Source organism: Pipistrellus hanaki, assembly GCF_964339955.1.
Source record: "Pipistrellus hanaki genome assembly, chromosome: X".
In the NCBI taxonomy this organism is placed as follows: Eukaryota; Metazoa; Chordata; class Mammalia; order Chiroptera; family Vespertilionidae; genus Pipistrellus; species Pipistrellus hanaki.
Window position 1 is genome coordinate 10,182,846 of NC_140524.1, and position 19,570 is coordinate 10,202,415.

Sequence of the window (19,570 nt, forward strand, 5' to 3'; positions counted from 1 at the left end):
ACGGGGGTCCAGGAGGCGTGGCCACGCCGCCGGCGGATGTGAAGCCCTTCGGGAGGGCGCAGGGCGACCCGGGTCGGAGGAGAAAGCCGATTGCAGGGGCGGGGCCGAACCTGCGATGGATAAGTGAGCAAACGGCCAGAGCTGCCCCCGATCCTGCTAGGCGTCAGGTACGCGGAACAGTGGCGGCCGGAACGGCAGCTTGACCGCAGCTCAGGAACCGGAGCAGGTGCCCAAGGGGCGGGGCGGGCAAAGGGAGGGGGCGGCCTGGGATGCGCGCGCATCTGCCCGCGCCGCGCCCCGCCCCCGCGAGGGAGGGGTCCGCGGAGGCCCCGCCCACGCGCCTCGCCTGAGGCGGTCAGCTCAGCCCAGGCGCCCGCCTCCGCTAGTTAAATGGACCGGCGGGTCTCAGCCTCCGGAAACGGCCAGCAACTCCAGGGCTGCGAGCGCGGCGACAGGCGGCGGCAACCGGACACAGGTAACGAAGCGGGTGAGTGTCACGCCGTCCGAGGGGCGTGCTGCGCCGCGAGGCCCTCCGATGTGCGCGCTGGGTAGCCGGGCAGAATCAAAGGGTCTCACATCCAATCGTCCCCATTGGACCCCTGGGGAGACTGAGACCCTGAGAGGGACCGGGACTCGCTGGAGTCTCCCAGCTTGGCCGGAGGAGGGCTGGAGCTGCAGGGTCTCACGTGCTCCAGCTCACAGGGGAGTTTCCACCAGGGTTCCTGGGTGAGATGCTCCAGCAGAGTTTTGCTCACTCCTCCAGAATGGTGGCTCCAGTTGGAATCCACCGGTTCTTTGTGTAACTTTGTAAAGCACATCGTGAAAGGAGGCTGATCTGGGGAGTATGGCCGGAACGCACAGCCAGAAGTTTCTAACCCCCTCCCCCATTTTGCTCCTGCCCCCGCCATCCACAGCGAGTGGTTTCCATCCTTAGACCTCAGCTGGGTGAGAGCTCAAAAGACCCCTTAAGAGAGGGACCAAGTTCTCAAAGCTTTTCTGTTCCCCTGCCTTGCCAACAAGCCTTTCTCTCAGCAGAGAGCATCATGGCAGAGCAGGTGGACCTGAGCCGGACCCAGGTGTGCGGGATCCTGCGGGAAGAGCTGTACCAGGGTGATGCCTTCCATCAGTCCGAGACACATGTCTTCATCATCATGGGGGCCTCGGTGAGTCTCCCCTTAGCCCTGCCTCTGAAAATGCAAAGTTAGAGCGCGATGTTGCTTAAGAGCCTTTCCTGCCAGGTGCCGAGCTTCCCCAACCGATTGTTGGGGGGCCACTGGGGCTCCCCGTCTTGTTCCTGCCTCTGTGCCGTGATCCCCCCAGCCCCGCCTGGAATACACTCACTTCCAGGCATTTCTGAAATCTCTGGGCAGCCTTTGACTGCAGGCCTGTGTCCTAGCGCTGGGAGGTCCTTGGGGACGGTCTGATCGGGCTTCCTCCCCCCTGGGGAAAAGTGAGGTGCAGACAGGGGAGGCTATTCAAGCCACGCCTGTCTTTTTCAAACCTGTTTGTGACTTGACAAATGTCACACAGCCTGCTAATTCCAGAGGCGGGATCCGAGGCCCGATCTGCATCTCGTCTCTCTCTCTTACCGAGTCAAGTTCCCCGGGGACAAACTCCCATCCTTTCTTTGAACGCTGCCTCTTTGCCAGGGGTCCTCAAACTTTTTAAAGTGGGGGCCAGATCACGGTCCCTCAGAGGGCTGGAGGGCCGGACTATATGAACTACTAATTCCTACTGTAACACCTCGGCTGCGCTCACTGCCCAAAAAACCTGGCGGGCCGGATCAGACTCCTCTGCGGGCCGCATGTGGCCCGCGGGCCGTAGTTTGAAGAACCCTGGTAGCCAGTGGCGCCATCGTTTTGCTCTGAAAGGATCTGCTAAGCAGCACATGACCATTTTTGCCCGTAACTTAATCTTGAGCCAGAATTCTACCAAAAGCCCTGGTGGATGATGGTTAGAGTGTTGGCCTGATGACCGAAGGGTCTTGGATTCAATTCTCAGTCAAGAGCACGCGTACCTGGGTTGCAGGCCCGAGCCCTGGTTAGGGTGCGTGCTGGAGGCAACCAATCCATATGTATCTCTCACATGGGTGTTTTCTCTCTCTCCCCCATCCCTTCTACTCTCTATAAATCAATGGGAAAATATCCCTGAATTCGCCAAAACCGGTTTGGCTCAGTGGATAGAGTGTCGGCCTGCGGACTGGAAGGTCCCAGGTTCGATTCCGGTCAAGGGCATGTACCTTGGTGGCGGGCACATCCCCAGTGGAGGGTGTGCAAAAGGCAGCTGGTTGATGTTTCTCTCTCATCATCGATGTTTCTAACTTTCTATCCCTCTCCCTTCCTCTCTGTAAAAAAAAAAAAAAGAATTCTACCAAAACTAGTTGGCTCTTGACAGCGTAGTCATTGTCTCTCTGTGCCTTTCACATCTTGGTCCCCTCAGCTCTGGAGGACCTTGGTTCTTTGTTCCCTTTGCAGAGCCTGCTCCCTACCATCTTGGAAAAGGAGAGCCAGGGAGGAGGGTCTGCTGGTGGGGGGCAGGGAGGTCCCCCTTAAGCATCACCCTCTGCCTCCCCATAAGCCCAAGTCGGGGGGATGCAGAAGAGGAACACGGGGAGGAAGGCTAGGCCTCCAAGCCTGGCCCCCCCTCCCCCAGAGGAGCTGTACCTGTGTTGGCCGCTAACTTTAAGACCTAGGACTCTGACCAATAGGCCCTTTGTCTAGGACAGTGGTCTGCAAACCGCGGCTCTCGAGCCACATGCGGCTCTTGGGCCCCTTGAGTGTGGCTCTTCCACAACATACCACGGCCTGGGCGAGTCTATGTTGAAGAAGCGGCGTTAGAAGAAGTTTAAGTTTAAAAAATGTGGCTCTCCAAAGACATTGTAATTGTTGTTCTGTTGATAGTTTGGCTCTGTTCACTAATGAGTTTGCCAACCACTGTGCCAGGAAATAGTTTGGAAAAGAAAGTAACTTGGGACTATGTCTCCTCCTTTCCCTCATCCCCATACCAGCCTGTCACAGGATGCGCCAACAGAGCATCCCAGGCCACAAGAAATGGCTTACAGCCGAAACCGGTGTGGCTCAGTGGATAGAGCGTCGGCCTGCGGACTGGAAGGTCCCAGGTTCGATTCCGGTCAAGGGCATGTACCTTGGTTGCGGGCACATCCCCAGTGTGAGGTGTGCAGGAGGCAGCTGATCGATGTTTCTCCCTCATTGATGTTTCTCTCTATCTCTCTCCCTTTCTCTCTGTAAAAAAATCAATAAAATTTTAAAAAATGGCTTACAGCTCCAGGCCCTCACATTTTAGATGTTTCATTGAGAGCATCCAAGCTTGCTGTGTGACCTGGGGCAAGTGTCTTCCCTTCTCTGAACCTGTGTTTCTACATAGTAAATGAGGGCGCCTTTTTTTTTTTTCATATATTTTTATTGATTTCAGAGAGGGAGAGAGAGAGAAATATCCATGATGAGAGAGAATCATTCATCGGTTGCCTCCTACAACCTGGGCATGTGCCCTGACGGGGAATTGAGCTGTGACCTCTTGGTTCATAGATCGACGCTCAACCACTGAGCCACACCGGCTGGGCGCAAATGAGTTTTTTGAAGCAAGTGCCAGGGGTCCTTGGACTCGATTCTGTGACTCCTCACTGCCTTCAGCTGTAACCAGCTTGGGGTTGGGCAACTTTGTTTTCTTGCAATTAGTAGGGTTCCCCTTTGCTCTCCTCTGCCCTAGAGTGATAATCAGAAGCTTCTAGAGCAGAAGTAGGAAGTGCTGCTCCAGCAGGTGGAGTGGGGGAGCGCAGGGAGGGTGTCCGTCCTCCTGTTCATTTCTCCATCTCCTGTTTAAGGGCTGGAGCCGGGTGAGCCAGCCTCCCACACTCAGACAGCACGTAAAACAGCTCCCAGCGTCAGGCCTCCCATGCCTGCTCCTTCATTGCAGGACAGGGGTCTTCAAACTACGGCCCGCGGGCCACATGCGGCCCGCAGAGGAGTCTGATCCGGCCCGCCAGGTCTTTTGGGCAGTGAGCGCAGCCGAGGTGTTACAGTAGGAATTAGTAGTTCATATAGTCCGGCCCTGCAGCTCTCTGAGGGACCGTGATCTGGCCCCCACTTTAAAAAGTTTGAGGACCCCTGATTGCAGGAGGTAGGGGGGGGCGGTACTATGAGAAAGCAGTGAGTTTTCTGTTCAATCTTCCAACAAATGGCCATCAAGTGCCTCCTTGCAGCACAGAGACAGACCCCGCCCTCCCCCTGGGACCTGTGTGCTGGGGGCTCCGGACCCAAGGTGACTTAGCAACCCAATAAGAATTCAGAGTGGCGCGTGTGACAGAAGACACCCCTGTCCCTCAGCAGCCAGATCTCATAAGGAGAGGCCTGCGGAGGCAGGGAGCATTTCACGCAAAGGGAAGAGCAAACATAGAACCCCCAGTGACTGGTGGGCCGCCCCGGGGCAGCCTGGGCCCATGTGGCCAACTTCTGCCCCTTCCTCCTCCCCCACCCGCTTACCCAACCCTCGCCACACACCCAACTTCCTCCCGGAAGTGTTGTGATGCTGGCTCCCGGGGTTACCCAATGGGCTTGAAGCTGCTGTTGGTTCCCCCTGCTGTGTAGCCACTTCCCCCCTCATCAGGAATCCCAACCCAAGCAAGAAGAGCGTGTAGGTACCTCCTGCCCCAGTCCAGAAAACTTTGGGATAAAAGAAACCAGTTTCTGTCTGGCCGGTGTGGCTCAGTGGTTAAGTGTCAAGCAGAAGGTCACAGTTCCATTCCCGGTCAGGGCCCATGCCTGGGTTGCGGGCTCCATCCCCAGTGTGGGGCATGCAGGAGGCAACCGATCAGTGATTCTCTCTCTCATCACTGATGCTTCTATCTCTCTCTCCTCCCTTCCTGTCTGAAATCAATAATAAATAAATAAAATATTTTTTTAAGAAAGAAACCAGTTTTTCCTTACAGATCAGCATGAGGGGAAGAATCCTGGGCCCAGCAGATCCCTTTCTTCCCGATCTGGTAGGACCTGGGCCAGCCTGGGGTGACTCTTCCCTCCACGGATACAGAGAGGAATGGGAGTAGGAGAAAGAGACCCGACTGGGAATCCACGAGGACAGGATTGGCTGACCATGGTTCTCAGGGAGCCCCTCATCTCTCTGGGCCTCAGTCTCCCCACCTGGACCCCAGAGGCCATGGGCTCAGTGGGTGCCCAGTGACCTGGCCACCCGGCACCTCCCTCTCTTTCCTCGGAATGTTTCTGCACTACCTTCCCCTGGGGCCGATAAGATTCTTGCTGTGTCATGATGATATTGGCAACAACCCCCGCCCCCCCAAAGTCCTGGTGATTCACCAGCCCTAGGGTGGAGCAGGGAGCTCCCTTTGTTGGCTTTGCAGCTAAGCCTACCTCGGCAACCCTCAGTTATCTCAGCCCAGTGGCCAAGGGCCAACTGGGCCCCAGCCAGGGCCCAGGCTCCACCCCAGGAGACCCAGCAGGTCCTTTTTAAAAAATGTGTTTTTATTGATTTCAGAGAGAAGAGAGAGAGAGAGAGAGAGAGAGAGAGAGAGAGAGAGAGAGAGAGAGAGAAACAAGAATGATGAGAGAGAATCATTGTTCGGCTGCCTCCTGCACGCTCCCCATTGGGGATCGAGCCCGCAACCCGGATGTGTGCCCTGAGCGGGAATCAGATCACAACCTCCTGGTTCATAAGTCGACTGGGCCACGCTGGTTGGGCACCCAGCAGACTCTTGATCTCAGTGACCCTAGGGCAGGGGTCTTCAAACTCCGGCCCGCGGTGCGGCCCGCAGACGAGTCTGATCCGGCCCGCCAGGTTTTTTGGGCAGTGAGCGCAGCCGAGGTGTTACAGTAGGAATTAGTAGTTCATATAGTCCGGCCCTCCAGCTCTCTGAGGGACCGTGATCTGGCCCCCACTTTAAAAAGTTTGAGGACCCCTGCCCTAGGGGGACAAGATGGCCCACCCTTCAGGGCTTTGAGCTGGCAGCCAGCCCCTGGAGCGCTCTGTCACGCCTTTTGCCGTAAAACCCCCGCAAACACATCAGCGGTGGTTCGTGCTTATAAGACAGGCTACAGAAGTCAAACCTGGGCGGCAACAAGCGGGTGGTGGCCAGACTCCTCTGCCCCAGCCAGACCAGATACTGGTGGCTGGAGATCCCAGGCAGGTCCTGCTTCTCCAGCTAAGTCACATGTTCCCAGGCAGCTCCTCCCCACTGTGGTGCTCCAGCAAAATGAAGGGTTTAGGGCTCAGCCAGGGAGGCTCAGTGGTTGAGCGTGGACCTATGAACCAGGAAGCCACGCTTCGATTCCCGGTCGGGGCACACGCCAGGGTTGTGAGGCCCAGTTCCCTGTGTGGGGCGTGCAGGAGGCAACCGATCCATGATTCTGCCTCATCATTGATGTTTCTCTCTCTGTCCTTCTGCCTTCCTCTCTGAAATCAATATAATTTTTTTTTTTAAATGAAGGATAGAGCCGAAACCGGTTTGGCTCAGTGGATAGAGCATCGGCCTGCGGAGTGAAAGGTCCCAGGTTCGATTCCGGTCCAGGGCATGTACCTTGGTTGCGGGCACAGTCCCAGTAGGGAGTGTGCAGGAGGCAGCTGATCGATGTTTCTCTCTCATCGATGTTTCTGGCTCTCTATCCCTTTCCCTTCCTCTCTGTAAAAAAATCAATAAAATATATATTTTTTTAAAATATCTTTTAAATAAATAAATAAATAAATAAAAATCAATGAAGGATAGAGGAAAGATCGCCGCATCTCACCAAAAGCCCCTGTAATTGCTCCACACCCACGTATGGCATGCTTAGATCTGATCAGTGTCTTCCCACTGCCAGGCCGCACACCCTCCTCTGCCCTGGGTACTGTCACCTCTTCCTCAGGTGACCTGGGGCCCAGCGATCCGCTGGGTGCAGAGGCTGAGCGGAACAAGACCAGCAGGTTCTCTGGCTAATTAATCCCAGAGGGAATGGCAAGAGCAAACAGACGGGTGTGGGCCCCGTGACTCAGCAGACAGGAAACTAGTCCCTGCCACCACTCCGTGCCCACGGCCTGTCCGATTCCCCACGGCCTGCTGGAATGTGACGGTAAGCAAACAGCTCCTGCCATGAGGCGTTTGCAGGCCGAGCTTCTGATTATGTCTCCTGCGGACTAGTCCCCCCAGCAAACCCTCTCCTGGACAACAGGCCGAACACTGAGCCAGGTGACAGAAGCAGAGTCCTCACCCAGCCCCACTGATGGGAGAGGCCAGAGGCGGGCACTGCTGTTCGCTATAGGGCAGGGGTCTTCAAACTCCGGCCCGCGGGCCACATGCGGCCCGCAGAGGAGTCTGATCCGGCCCGCCAGGTTTTTTGGGCAGTGAGCGCAGCCGAGGTGTTACAGTAGGAATTAGTAGTTCATATAGTCCGGCCCTCCAGCTCTCTGAGGGACCGTGATCTGGCCCCCACTTTAAAAAGTTTGAGGACCCCTGCTATAGGTATTGCCGCCATGAGGGCTCCTGGGCCCCGAGGCACAGAGAGGGGAGCCTCGGAGCTGGTGAGGGCAGCCATCGGATGCCACTATGGTCGTGCTCCGTGTGGAAGGTGGCAGTTAGGGACGCGCTCCCAGCCATTAGAGGTCAGCGGTGAGCAGTTGGCAGGCGTGGGCAGGGGCACCGGCACGGCATACCCTGATTTGGAAACGGCCCGCTTTGCAAGTTTGGGGTCCCGACTGGAGACGGCCAGCCCACACCTGCTTGTGTGAGCTGGTGCTCAGCGGACTCTGGGCTGGAAGACACCTGGGGGTGTCCGCCTGCAGGTCCCCACCCTAAACCCTGGGTAGAGGTGAGGTCACCCAAGGACATTGAAGACGAAGCAAAGGACAGGAGGAGCATGAACATTCAAGGCACCAGGCATTCCAGGGAACCTACATTTTCAGAAACTGCCTTCCCCCCACCTCTGCCCACAAAGGGACCCCCCCCCAACCAGGAGCACCCTCCTAGGCCCCCAGTGCCTCCTGACTGCCTGTCTTTGGAGAAATTTTCTTTTATTTATTCTCAAGTGCCACTAGCCTTTTTTTTTTCTTTAATATATTTTTGTCGATTTCAGAGAGGAAGGAAGAGGGAGAGAGAGATAGAAACATCAATGATGAGCCGAAACCGGTTTGGCTCAGTGGTAGAGCGTCGGTCTGCGGACTGAAAGGTCCCAGGTTCGATTCCGGTCAAGGGCATGTACCTTGGTTTTGGGCACATCCCGGTAGGGGGTGTGCAAGAGGCAGCTGGTCGATGTTTCTCTCTCATCGACGTTTCTAGCTCTCTATCCCTCTCTCTTCCTCTCTGTAAAACATCAATAAAATATATTTAAAAAGAAAAGAAACATCAATGATGAGAGAGAATCATGGATCGGCTGCCTCCTGCACGCCCCACACTGGGGATCGAGCCCGCAACCCAGGAGGCATGTGCCCTTGACCGGAATCGAACCTGGGACCTTTCAGCCCTCAGGCCGATGCTCCATTCCACCCAGCCAAACCGGCTAGGGCGCCGCTAGACTTTTTAAAATATATTTTTTAATTGATTTCAGAGAGGAAGGGAGAGAGAAACAGCAATGATGAGAGAATCATTGACTGGCTGCCTCCTGCACGCCCCACACTGGGAATGAAACCCGCAACCCGGGCATCTGCCCTGACCAGGACTCGACCTGTGACCAACCACTGAACCACACCGGCCAGGCTGCAGAGGGGTTTTAACCAGGTTGGGATTGCGTTGGTCCCAGGCGCATGGCCTCCTTTTTTTCTGCCTGGGGCGAATTCAGATCCATCCCAGGCTAGCATGATCTTATCCCCGCCCCCACCCCATTGATTGGCAACGCCGAGTGGAGCGTGGGTCGTGTCCCGGCCCGTCCAGAGTTTCAATTACAGGGCAGGCAGATGAGAGGGCTCGCTGCTCTGTTCCTCTCCGGGAGCCTGTGACCGGAGGCTGACAAAGTGACAGCTCGTGGGAATGCCCACAGCCACTGGCGAGAAGGAACCTTGTGATTCTTAATAACAAGTCTGCCGTCAAGTTGGTGCGCTTTGCCATCTCGTTGCTCACAGTTGCCGTGTATCACACCCTTGCTTCCCTTTGGGAAACGTTCACACGCACACAGAGTCGACAGAATAGCCCTATGAATGGCCACTGGCCATGGCCCCGCTCCCACAGTGCTCTGCCATCTGCTTTACCCACCTTCTCCCCTCTGCTCAATTCCTGTGGGTTTGTTCTTTTTTTACCATATTTTTATTGATTTCAGAGAGGAAGGGAGAGGGGGAGAGAGAGAGAGAGACATCAACGATGAGAGAAAAATCATTGATCGGCTGCCTCCTGCGCGCCCCCCACTGGGGATCGAGCCTGCAAACCCCAGCATATACCCTGACCGGGAATCAAGCCCGGGACCATTCAGTCTGCAGGCCGATGCTCTAGTCCACATGTGTCAAACACAAGGCCTGCGGGCCAAATCCAGCCCGCCAGGCCTTGCAATGTGGCCCGTACCGCGCTGTCATCACTGCACTCCGCTGTCAGTTTATGACATTGTCAGTTTATGACTGTTTAGTAAACCATTCGGCCCGCGATTTAGGCTGGATTTTAGATTTTGGCCCCTTCTCTGATTGAGTTCGACACCCCTACTCTAGTCACTGAGCCAAACCTGGTAGGGTTTTATTAGTCTTTTTCAAACACCAGATTTTGGCTTTGTTCATCTTTTGCTTTGTTTTCTATTTTATTAATTCTTCTTTATTTCCCGCCTTGTAATTTGTTCCGCTCGAAAATTCTACTGTGCTTGCCCTGGCTGGTGTGGCTCAGCTGGTTGGAGCGTCGTCCCATGCACCAAAAGGTCGTGGGTTCGATTCCCAGTTAGGGCACATATTCAGGTTGTAGGTTCGATCCCCAGCCCCAATTGGGGGCACGTACAGAAGGCAGCCAGCTGATCGATGTTTCTCATGTCAATGTGTTTCTCTCTCTCTGTCTCTCTCTCACACACACCCCCACCCCTCTCTATAAATATCAATGCAAATGTCGGGTGAAAAAAAATTTAAATATATTTTATTAATTTTTTACAGAGAGGAAGAGAGAGGGATAGAGAGTTAGAAACATCGATGAGAGAGACTCATCAATCAGCTGCCTCTTGCACACCCCCTACTGGGGATGTGCCCGCAACCAAGGTACATGCCCTTGACCGGAATCGAACCTGGGACCTTTCAGTTCGCAGGCTGACGCTCTATCCACTGAGCCAAACCGGTTAGGGCAACAGTACAATTTTTAAAATTTTTTCAACTGGCCTAAGCCGGTTTGGCTCAGTGGATAGAGCGTCGGCCTGCGGACTGAAAGGTCCCAGATTCAATTCCGGTCAAGGGCATGTACCTTGATTGCAGGCACATCCCCAGTAGGGGGCGTGCAGGAGGCAGCTAATCGATGTTTCTTTCTCATCGATGTTTCTAACTCTCTCTCCCTCTCTGTAAAAAAGTCAATAAACTATTTAAAATATATATATATATATTTTTTAATTGTACTGTCCTGTTTTCTAACTTCCTAAATTGAATGTTTAGTTTCGAGCCGTTCTTTTTAGCCAACCTCAGCACATAAGGCCACATCGTACAAGTTCTTTTTTTTTTTTAATATATTTTATTGATTTTTTACAGAGAGTAAGGGAGAGAGATAGAGAGCTAGAAACATCAATGAGAGGGAAACATCAACCAGCTGCCTCTTGCACACCCCCCACTGGAGATGTGCCCGCAACCAACGTACATGCCCTTGACCGGAATCGAACCTGGGACCTTTCAGTCCGCAGACCGACGCTCTACCGCTGAGCCAAACCTGTTTCGGCCTTCGTACAAGTTTTGATATGTGCCACTTCCACTGCCATTCGGCTCCAGTGAGCAGCATATCCGGGTTTCCTTCAGCCCGGGAGCTGCCCGGAAGTGGGCTCTCTGGTTGGGGTTTGGCTCCCTTTGCTTGCACCGAGGCCAGAGACCACGGCCTGTGTGACTGCAGAGTGGCCAGGCTGGTCCTGGTGCCTCCTGGCCAGCAGAGGGGCCACCCAACTCAAGGAGGCTCCTGCGATAGTTCAGGGTCACCATAAAGGCTCTCATTCAAGCTCCTCTGACTACCTGAAGGAGGAAAACAGGTATGCTTCTGGCTGAGACCGGTTTGGCTCAGTGGATAGAGCGTCGGCCTGCGGACTGAAGGGTCTCGGGTTCGATTCCGGTCAAGGGCATGTACCTTGGTGGCGGGCACATCCCCAGTAGGGGGTGTGCAGGAGGCAGCTGATCGATGATTCTCTCTCATCGATGTTTCTAACTCTCTATCCCTCTCTCTTCCTCTTGGTAAAAAATCAATAAATAAAATATTTTTTAAAAAATACCAGGATATCTCTAAATCAGGGGTCTTCAAACTACGGCCCGCGGGCCACATGCGGCCCGCAGAGGAGTCTGATTCGGCCCGCCAGGTTTTTTGGGCAGTGAGCGCAGCCGAGGTGTTACAGTAGGAATTAGTAGTTCATATAGTCCAGCCCTCCAGCCCTCTGAGGGACCGTGATCTGGCCCCCACTTTAAAAAGTTTGAGGACCCCTGCTCTAAATTTAAAAAAAAACAACAACAAAACAACAGGTATGCTTCTGGTTGAGTGCTGACCCCAAGTGAGTACCCAGATCCCAAAGTGGGGTGACAACCTAGGTCGTGTCCCCAGCTTCTCTTTCTTTTAAAACATGTATTTTTATTAATTTCTGAGAGGAAGGGAGAGGGGGAGAGAGATAGAAACATCAGTGATGAGCTGAAACCGGTTTGGCTCAGTGGATAGATTATCGGCCTGTGGACTGAAGGGTCCCGGGTTTGATTCCGGTCAAGGACATGTACCCTGGTTGCGGGCACATCCCCAGTAGGGGGTGTGCAGGAGGCAGCTGATGGATGTCTCTCTTTCATCGATGTTTCTGGCTCTGTATTCCTTTCCCTTCCTCTCGGTAAAAAATCAATAAAATAGATTTGGGGGGAAAAAAGAAAGAAAGACTCATCAGTGATGAGAGAATCATTGATCAGCTGCCTGCTGCACGACCCCACTGGGGACGGAGCCCACAACCCAGGCCTGTGCCCTGACCAGGAATGGAACCTTGACCTCCTGGCTCATAGGTCAGTGCTCAACCACTGAGCCATGCTGACCGGGCTCCCCAGCTTCTCCTAACCATGCCTGTTCCCTCCGCCACAGGGTGACCTGGCCAAGAAGAAGATCTACCCCACCATCTGGTAAGCACCCCCCTCCACTCATCCCACTGCCCCGGGCCTTCCAGGCCTTCCCGCCCTCCCCGCCCTGCCCTCGGCCATGCTTTGCCCTCAGGTGGCTGTTCCGGGACGGCCTTCTGCCCGAAAACACCTTCATCGTGGGCTATGCCCGCTCTCGCCTCACGGTGGCTGACATCCGGAAGCAGAGCGAGCCCTTCTTCAAGGTGAGTAGCTGCTGGGGTCTGTGAAGGGGTGCCCTTCCCTCCTCCCATTCCCGCTCTCTGCTTCTCCTCCCCCCGAGCCCGACCCTCCTCTCCTTGTCCCGGTCAGGCCTTGTTAAGACAGCCACTGGGGACCACTCATGCCCAAGCGTCTCATCCTTCCTCTCCTCAAAACCACCCACACCACTCTGCCAAGTTGGCACAGAAAACTCTGCCTTCCTGCTTCTGCCACTTCCTTGATGACAGGGGGAGCGCAGAGTGGAGTATAGGAACCCCGTGAGCCTGAGACTTCTGTTTCCCAGCCCCCCTCATGTGGGTTCTCTGGGCCCCAGGACCAGGAGCAGAAAAAGCCTCTAGACCAGGGGTGGGGAACGTCCGGCCCGAGGGCCGTATAAGGCCCGCAAAATCCTTTGATCCGGCCCTGCCAAGGCATTAGGAGTGAATGAAATGTCTGACCGAATATAGCAGGCTAATTTTTTAAAGGCCGTTTATTTATTTATGTAGATGTTATTGTTAATTCTCACCTGAGGATATTTTTTCCATTGATTTTTTTTTATTCTAACTTCTCTAGATTCCTTTTTGTTTGTTTTATTTTTATAGATTTCAGAGAGGAAGACAGAGGGAGAGAGATAGGAACATCAGTGATGAGAGAGAATCATCGATCGGCTGCCTCCTGCATGCCCCCTACTAGGGATCAAGCCAGCAACCTGCATGTGCCCTGGACCAGAATCAAACCTGGGACCCTTTAATCCGCAGGCTGACGCTCTACTCACTGAGCCAAACCGGCTAGGGCTCCATTGATTTTTAGAGAGAATGGGTGGGAGGGGGATAGACAGAGAAACTTCAATGTAAGAGAGACACATTGTTTGGATAATTTTGTATGGCCCTCGAATGATGTTATAAATATCCATATGGCCCTTGCCAGAATAAAGATTCCCCACCCCTGCTCTAGACCATAGAAATCCTAGATTTGCGTTTTCCCAACACAACGAAGTTTGGAGTAATGACCTTAGAGAAATCTTTCTCCAGTGTGTTTCTCCCAGGTCAACCTTTCCCGAAGTCTGACTTCTGTCTTAGGGCACGAGGTCCCCGGGGGTGACTGCCCATCCTGGCCCTCACCTGGCACTGCGAGGCCCCATCCTGCAATGATCCGTGTGGGAAGGCCTCCCCTTCCAGTGTGGAAGGCTGACCAAATGGGGGTGTGAACCTCGTGTGGGGCTAGCGTGATGGTCTCCCAGAGGAGCCTGCTCTGGCTGTGGGATGGGTGACGGGGGGCTGACATCCCTGTGTCCGTCTCCCCCAGGCCACCCCGGAGGAGAAGGCCAAGCTGGAGGAGTTCTTTGCCTGCAACTCCTACGTGTCTGGCCAGTACGATCAAGCGGCCTCCTATGAGCACCTCAATGAGCACATCAATGCCCTCTGCCAGGGGTCGCAGGCCAACCGCCTCTTTTACCTGGCCTTGCCCCCCACCGTCTATGAGGCCGTCACCAAGAACATCCGAGAGACCTGCATGAGCCAGACGTAAGGCTTGTCTTTTGCCCTTCCTTCCTGCCTCCTCGGTGGGCCCTACCTGGAGCAGGCCTGCCCTGGCAGCTGTCCATGGACCCCGGGCACACCAGTCTAGGGAGCCGCCAAAAGGCTCGACGTTAATTAGCTCCACAAAGAATGGAATGGGCTGCAAACACGGTAGCTTTCCAACATCCTTACTGAAAATGCTACCACACATATTTACATTCCGAAGTCTTTGTGTGGACCCTCAAAGGTTTACCTCACTAGAAATTCGACTGTTCCTGGATGCAATCCCCAATATCACCACAAGGTGTCAGTGTGGCTCCATGAAACTGCCCGTTGCGGCTGCGTTGACTTTTTGGCATTTCCCAAGGTTCCCTTGCAGACCACAAGGTGGCGGTGTTGCTCCACAAGAAATCACGCTTCCTGGGCCCGGCCTTTCCCTTGTTTCCCCAGAGCCACAGCCATCTTTGTCTTTGGCCTGGTTTTGAATCCAGAACGCCATGTTAACTCTCAGTGGGGATTAACCAAAAAAGGGACTTTCTGCCATTTTAAAACCCACAGATATAATTGCCCCCTCCTCCTGTTCTCCCCCACTAGCTCTGGGGCCACTCGGGAGGAGAGGTTATTAGGAATGGGGAAGTTCTGGCCTCTGCTCCCCTCGGAGGCCGCGGGAGTCACGCAGCTCTGGGCTCCTGCAGGGGCTGGAACCGCATCATTGTGGAGAAGCCCTTCGGGAAGGATCTGCAGAGCTCCGACCGCCTGTCCAACCACATCTCCTCCCTGTTCTGCGAGGACCAGATCTACCGCATCGACCACTACCTGGGCAAGGAGATGGTCCAGAACCTCATGGTGCTGAGGTGCAGCCGGGGATGGTTCTGGGGGATGGGGGGAGGGGGACTGGGTTGAGGGCGGGCTCTGGGGGGCTTAGCCTGCCCTGTTGCTGCCCCATCGGATGCAGCACCAGCCTCTGCCCTGCCCCTCCTGCAGGTTTGCCAACCGGATCTTCGGCCCCATCTGGAACCGGGACAATGTCGCCTGCGTCATCCTCACCTTCAAGGAGCCCTTTGGGACTGAGGGCCGCGGGGGCTACTTCGATGAATTTGGGATCATCCGGTGAGAGCCCATGACCCCTTCCTAGGAGGCCGGAATGGGCATGGGGCGCAAGCCTGCCTCCTACAGGGTTCCTCCTTCCCCACCCGAAGTTTAAATTCTGCAGGAGAGTCTCATCAGTCAGCGGTAGCTATGAAGGGAGGGCCACTGCCTCCTTCCCTGCCTTGAGGGAACCTGGGAGACACTAGGATTAGGAGTCTTATAACTTGTGGCACAGAAGTCTCACTTGAGCCCTGGCTGGTGTGACTCCGTTGGTTGGAGCATCATCCCATACACCAAAAGGGCATGAGTTCGATTCCCAGTCAGGACACATACCCAGGTTGTGGGTTCGATTCCCAGTCAGAGTGCATGCAGGAGGCAACCAATTGATGTTCCTCTCTCACATCGATGTTTCTCCCCCCCCCCCAAAGAAAAAAATCAATAAAAACAATTGGCTCAGTGGATAGAGTGTCGGCCTCCAGACTGAAGGGTCCTGGGTTCGATTCCAGTCAAGGGCACATGCCCGGGTTTCGGACTCCATCCCCAGTGTGGGGAGTGCAGGAGGCAGCCGATCCATGATTTCTCATCATTGATGTTTCTGTCTCTCTCTCCCTCTCCCTTCCTCTCTGAAATCAAGAAAAATATTGGGGAGGAGGAAAAACAAAAAGTCCCACTTGAAGCCGCAGCCCCCAAAACCTGGCCCACAGGGAGGGGGCCGAGGCGGGCTCACTCCTCACACCTGCCTTCCAACCCGCAAGCCCTGACCCACTTCCGCCTGCTTCCCCGCCAGGGATGTGATGCAGAACCACCTGCTGCAGATGCTGTGTCTGGTCGCCATGGAGAAGCCAGCCTCCACGAACTCCGACGACGTCCGCAATGAGAAGGTGGGTGGAGGCGTACCCTCCTCATCCTTGCTGCCAGCTCTGTGAAGGCGTGCCCTGGCTGGCAGTCAGAAGACCCGGATGTCATGTGGCAGGACCAACAGTGACTGCTGTGTCTAAGCCTTAGCTTCTCCTTCAGGAAAAAAAATGAGGTTTTTCTGGGGGTTTCCGGGTCATGTGGCTCCTCATGCTGTGCTCCATCTTCTTTTTTTTTACAGAGAGGAAGGGAGAGGGAGAGGGAGTTAGAAACATCGATGAGAGAGAAACATCGACCAGCTGCCTCCTGCGCACCCCCTACCGGGTATGTGCCCACAACCAAAGTACATGCCCTCGACTGGAATCGAACCTGGGACCTTTCAGTCCGCAGGACGACGCTCTAGCCACTGAGCCAAACCGGTCAGGGCTCCATCTTTTTTTTTTTTTAGTACATTTTTATTGATTTCAGAGAGGAAGGGAGAGGGAGAGAGAGATAGAAGCATGAATGATGAGAGAACCATCGATCGGCTGCCTCCTGCACGCTCCGCACTGGGGATCGAGCCCGCCACCTGGGCACGTGCCCTGACCGGGAATTGAACCATGGCCTCCTGGTTCATAGGTCAATGCTCAACCACCGAGCCACACGGCCCAGGTTAGCTCCATCTTTTTACTCAAGGGATCCCTCTCTCCCTGCCTCTATCCCAGGTCAAGGTGTTGAAATGCATCTCAGAGGCGCAGGTGAAAAACGTGGTGCTGGGCCAGTACGTAGGCAATCCCAAGGGCGAGGGCGAGGCCGCCAAAGGGTACCTGGACGACCCCACGGTGCCCCGGGGATCCACCACCGCCACCTTCGCGGCTGTGGTCCTCTATGTGGAGAACGAGCGGTGGGATGGTGAGTGACACGTCCCAGAGCGCTTCTCCCCGGGGTCTGACCACGCGGGGACAGGAGACCCCGAAAGGGAAAGGGCCAACAGTGTGGGACCTGGGCGCCTCACTACCCAGGGCCACGCACACACCCTGTCGCACACACGGCCCGGCCTGGGCCGTGGCAGAGCCCGCCCTGAGGCAGCCCGCTCCCGCCCAGGCGTGCCCTTCATCCTGCGCTGCGGCAAAGCCCTGAACGAGCGCAAGGCCGAGGTGCGCCTGCAGTTCCGCGACGTGGCCGGCGACATCTTCCAGCAGCAGTGCAAGCGCAACGAGCTGGTGATCCGCGTGCAGCCCAACGAGGCCGTGTACACCAAGATGATGACCAAGAAGCCCGGCATGTTCTTCAACCCCGAGGAGTCCGAGCTGGACCTCACCTACGGCAACAGATACAAGGTGGGCGCCCAGGCCTGGCGGGGGGCACCCGGCCCTGGGGGAGGCACCCAGTCCTGAGGGTGGGCGCTCAGGCCTGGCGGGGGCACCCAGCCCTGGGGGAGGCACCCAGTCCTGAGGGTGGGCACCCAGCCCTGGGGATGCGGGGGGCTGGGGACACGCAGGCAGCCTCAGCACCATCCTCTCCTCCAGAACGTGAAGCTCCCCGATGCTTACGAGCGCCTCATCCTGGACGTGTTCTGTGGGAGCCAGATGCACTTTGTGCGCAGGTGAGGCGGTTCCCGTGCTCCTGTGTGCCCGGGGGCGGGGCTCCAGGCGGTGGGCACAGCCTGCGCCCGCCCTTCCCTCCACGTCCCCCCAAAGACGCACACGTGTCCCCCCAGTGACGAGCTGCGGGAGGCCTGGCGGATTTTCACGCCGCTGCTGCACCAGATCGAGCGCGAGAAGCCACAGCCCATCCCCTACGTGTACGGCAGGTGAGGCGCAAACAGGGTGAGGGCGACACGGAAGGGGACCCTGGAGCTTGGGGGGGGACACTCACGTCTCCCCTCTGCCTCTCTCTCTCAGCCGAGGCCCAGCGGAAGCAGATGAGCTGATGAAGAGAGTGGGCTTCCAGTATGAGGGCACTTACAAGTGGGTGAACCCCCACAAGCTCTGAGCCCTGGGCCCCTCCCCACCCCCCGTTGGTTTCTGCCCTCCCCGCCTCCCCACCGCCTGACTCCACGTCGGGAGGACTCCGGGACCATAGGCCTCAGCCTCACATTCCCGGCCTCGGGCCCAGCTACATTCCTGAACCTCCGACACCCGCGCTGTGACCACCCCTGGCCACCACGGGCCCCGCCTGAGCCAGCCTCTGCCTACGGGACTGAGCCTAAACGGAAGGAAGAAGAAAGTCCTTCCGTTTGTCCCAGCTCCTCCTAGGACAGGAGTCGGGGACGAGGGGGAGGATCAGTGGGTGGGCCGCCCCGGGCCGGTGGCCACCTACCCCTCCGCTGGCTGTGGGCGGGCTCCTCAGAGCCCAGGGAAGAGCCACTCTACATTCCTCATCGCCTGCTGGGGGGGACTTGGCGCTGCCCAGCAGTCCCCCGTGTCTTGGGCCCCCTGACCGTCCCTGCGCCCTGCCAGGCCAACTCTGCACTCCACGGCCCACCCTCCATAGGGGCCCCTCTCGCTACTAGAAAAGCAGAAGCAGCAGGTGGGACGCCCCACCTCCGCTCATGCCATTAAATCCACAAGCACACCTGTCCCCTGGCTGTTTCCTTTCTGCCACCCGTGACCACGAGGCCAGCCCACCTGGCGGGGGCCTCTGGCGCCCTGCCTTTCTCAGGACCCATCCCTCACCCCCTCCCTGTCAGCCCCTTCCCTCTACTGGCTGGTCCAGGAACCCGAGTGTCCCTCACCTCTGCCCCCGTTTCCTGTTCCTGCATCCCAGCACCCCGAGGGTCCCCCTCACCTCTGTGCCTCCACCCTGTCCCACCCCACAGGACACAAGGATAGAGCGAGTCCTTTGCACCTGAATGCTTCCATGAGCGTGCCGCCCGCACGGACCTGCACCCTGAGTGTTCCTGCAGGGACTCCATGAGGGCCGTTGGCACATTGCCAGTCCACGGAAGTAAGAAGGATTTAGGAAGGAAAGGCAGCAGGGCTCGTGACTAACATCAGAGGCCAAGAGGGAGGAGGTAGTCCAGGGAGGCGCCACCGCCTGGCCACTCTGAGGCAGACAGCTGGGGTCCCCAGGCCACCTAACAAGCATGCCCTGGGCCTTAGGAGAACTTACGTATCCCGTCACAATCCGAGAGGCCAAAAGTGTATTCTAGGAGTGGGCAAGGCCGAACTGCCTCCAAACTAGGGGAGGGACCTTCCTTTTCTCTTCCAACTTCTGCTGGTGGCGAGCACTCCTTGGCTTGTAGGCACATCCCTGTCTGCTTTCTTCTTCATGTAGCCCTCTCCCTGTGTGTATCTCTCTCCTGCTTTCTTAAACTTGCCTTGACTACCTCTGCAGACACGCTATTTTCAAATAAGGTTGCATTCCGAAGATCCAGGGAGACACGGACTTGGGGGGCACACTGTTCAACCCAGTATGATCGGAACAAAGGCAGCACCCCTCTTGCGGCTATCCCCCCTCCTCCCCAGCTCCTAAGCTGAGCACTGGAAAGATGGCAGGAACCAGCACTGTGGTCCCTGCATTCATAAGCCTGGGTTCCTTTAGGTGCAGCCAACCAGAAACAAAAGGGACAGATAAAATGATCAGATGGCCCTGGCCGGTGGGCTCAATGGTTAGAGTGTTGGCCCTATTCCCAGTCAAGGGCACATACCTAGGTTGCAGGTTTGATCCTGTGTGTCTCACATCTATGTTTCTCTCCCTGT

The 19,570-nt window shown here is 56.1% G+C and overlaps 1 protein-coding gene across 3 annotated transcripts; it reads left to right on the plus strand.

The window, feature by feature from the left end:
• The first annotated feature begins 31 nt into the window (after window positions 1-31).
• Window positions 32-18,446, plus strand: G6PD (glucose-6-phosphate dehydrogenase). Of its 3 annotated transcripts, none has more exons than XM_084871085.1 (14): window positions 32-167; window positions 387-487; window positions 1,033-1,163; window positions 12,194-12,231; window positions 12,323-12,431; window positions 13,732-13,949; window positions 14,639-14,797; window positions 14,928-15,053; window positions 15,820-15,913; window positions 16,592-16,778; window positions 16,971-17,206; window positions 17,396-17,472; window positions 17,587-17,679; window positions 17,771-18,446. In XM_084871085.1, exons 2-14 carry the CDS (start codon window positions 391-393, stop codon window positions 17,859-17,861), a joined length of 1,656 nt encoding a protein of 551 aa, XP_084727211.1. In that variant the 5' UTR covers window positions 32-167; window positions 387-390; the 3' UTR covers window positions 17,862-18,446. The 3 variants fall into 3 exon arrangements, with proteins under 3 accessions (XP_084727211.1, XP_084727213.1, XP_084727212.1); XM_084871087.1 differs by having other exon boundaries at window positions 1,036-1,163; XM_084871086.1 differs by having other exon boundaries at window positions 115-226; window positions 1,036-1,163.
• Window positions 18,447-19,570: the final 1,124 nt, after the last annotated feature.

Bases quoted from the DNA above. Each gene is read 5' to 3' on its own strand.
- G6PD (XM_084871085.1), top strand. From the start codon at position 391: ATGGACCGGCGGGTCTCAGCCTCCGGAAACGGCCAGCAACTCCAGGGC. The intron at 1,164-12,193 runs GTGAGTCTCCCC...CCTCCGCCACAG, and splicing joins TCATCATCATGGGGGCCTCG to GGTGACCTGGCCAAGAAGAA. The intron at 12,432-13,731 runs GTGAGTAGCTGC...CGTCTCCCCCAG, and splicing joins AGAGCGAGCCCTTCTTCAAG to GCCACCCCGGAGGAGAAGGC.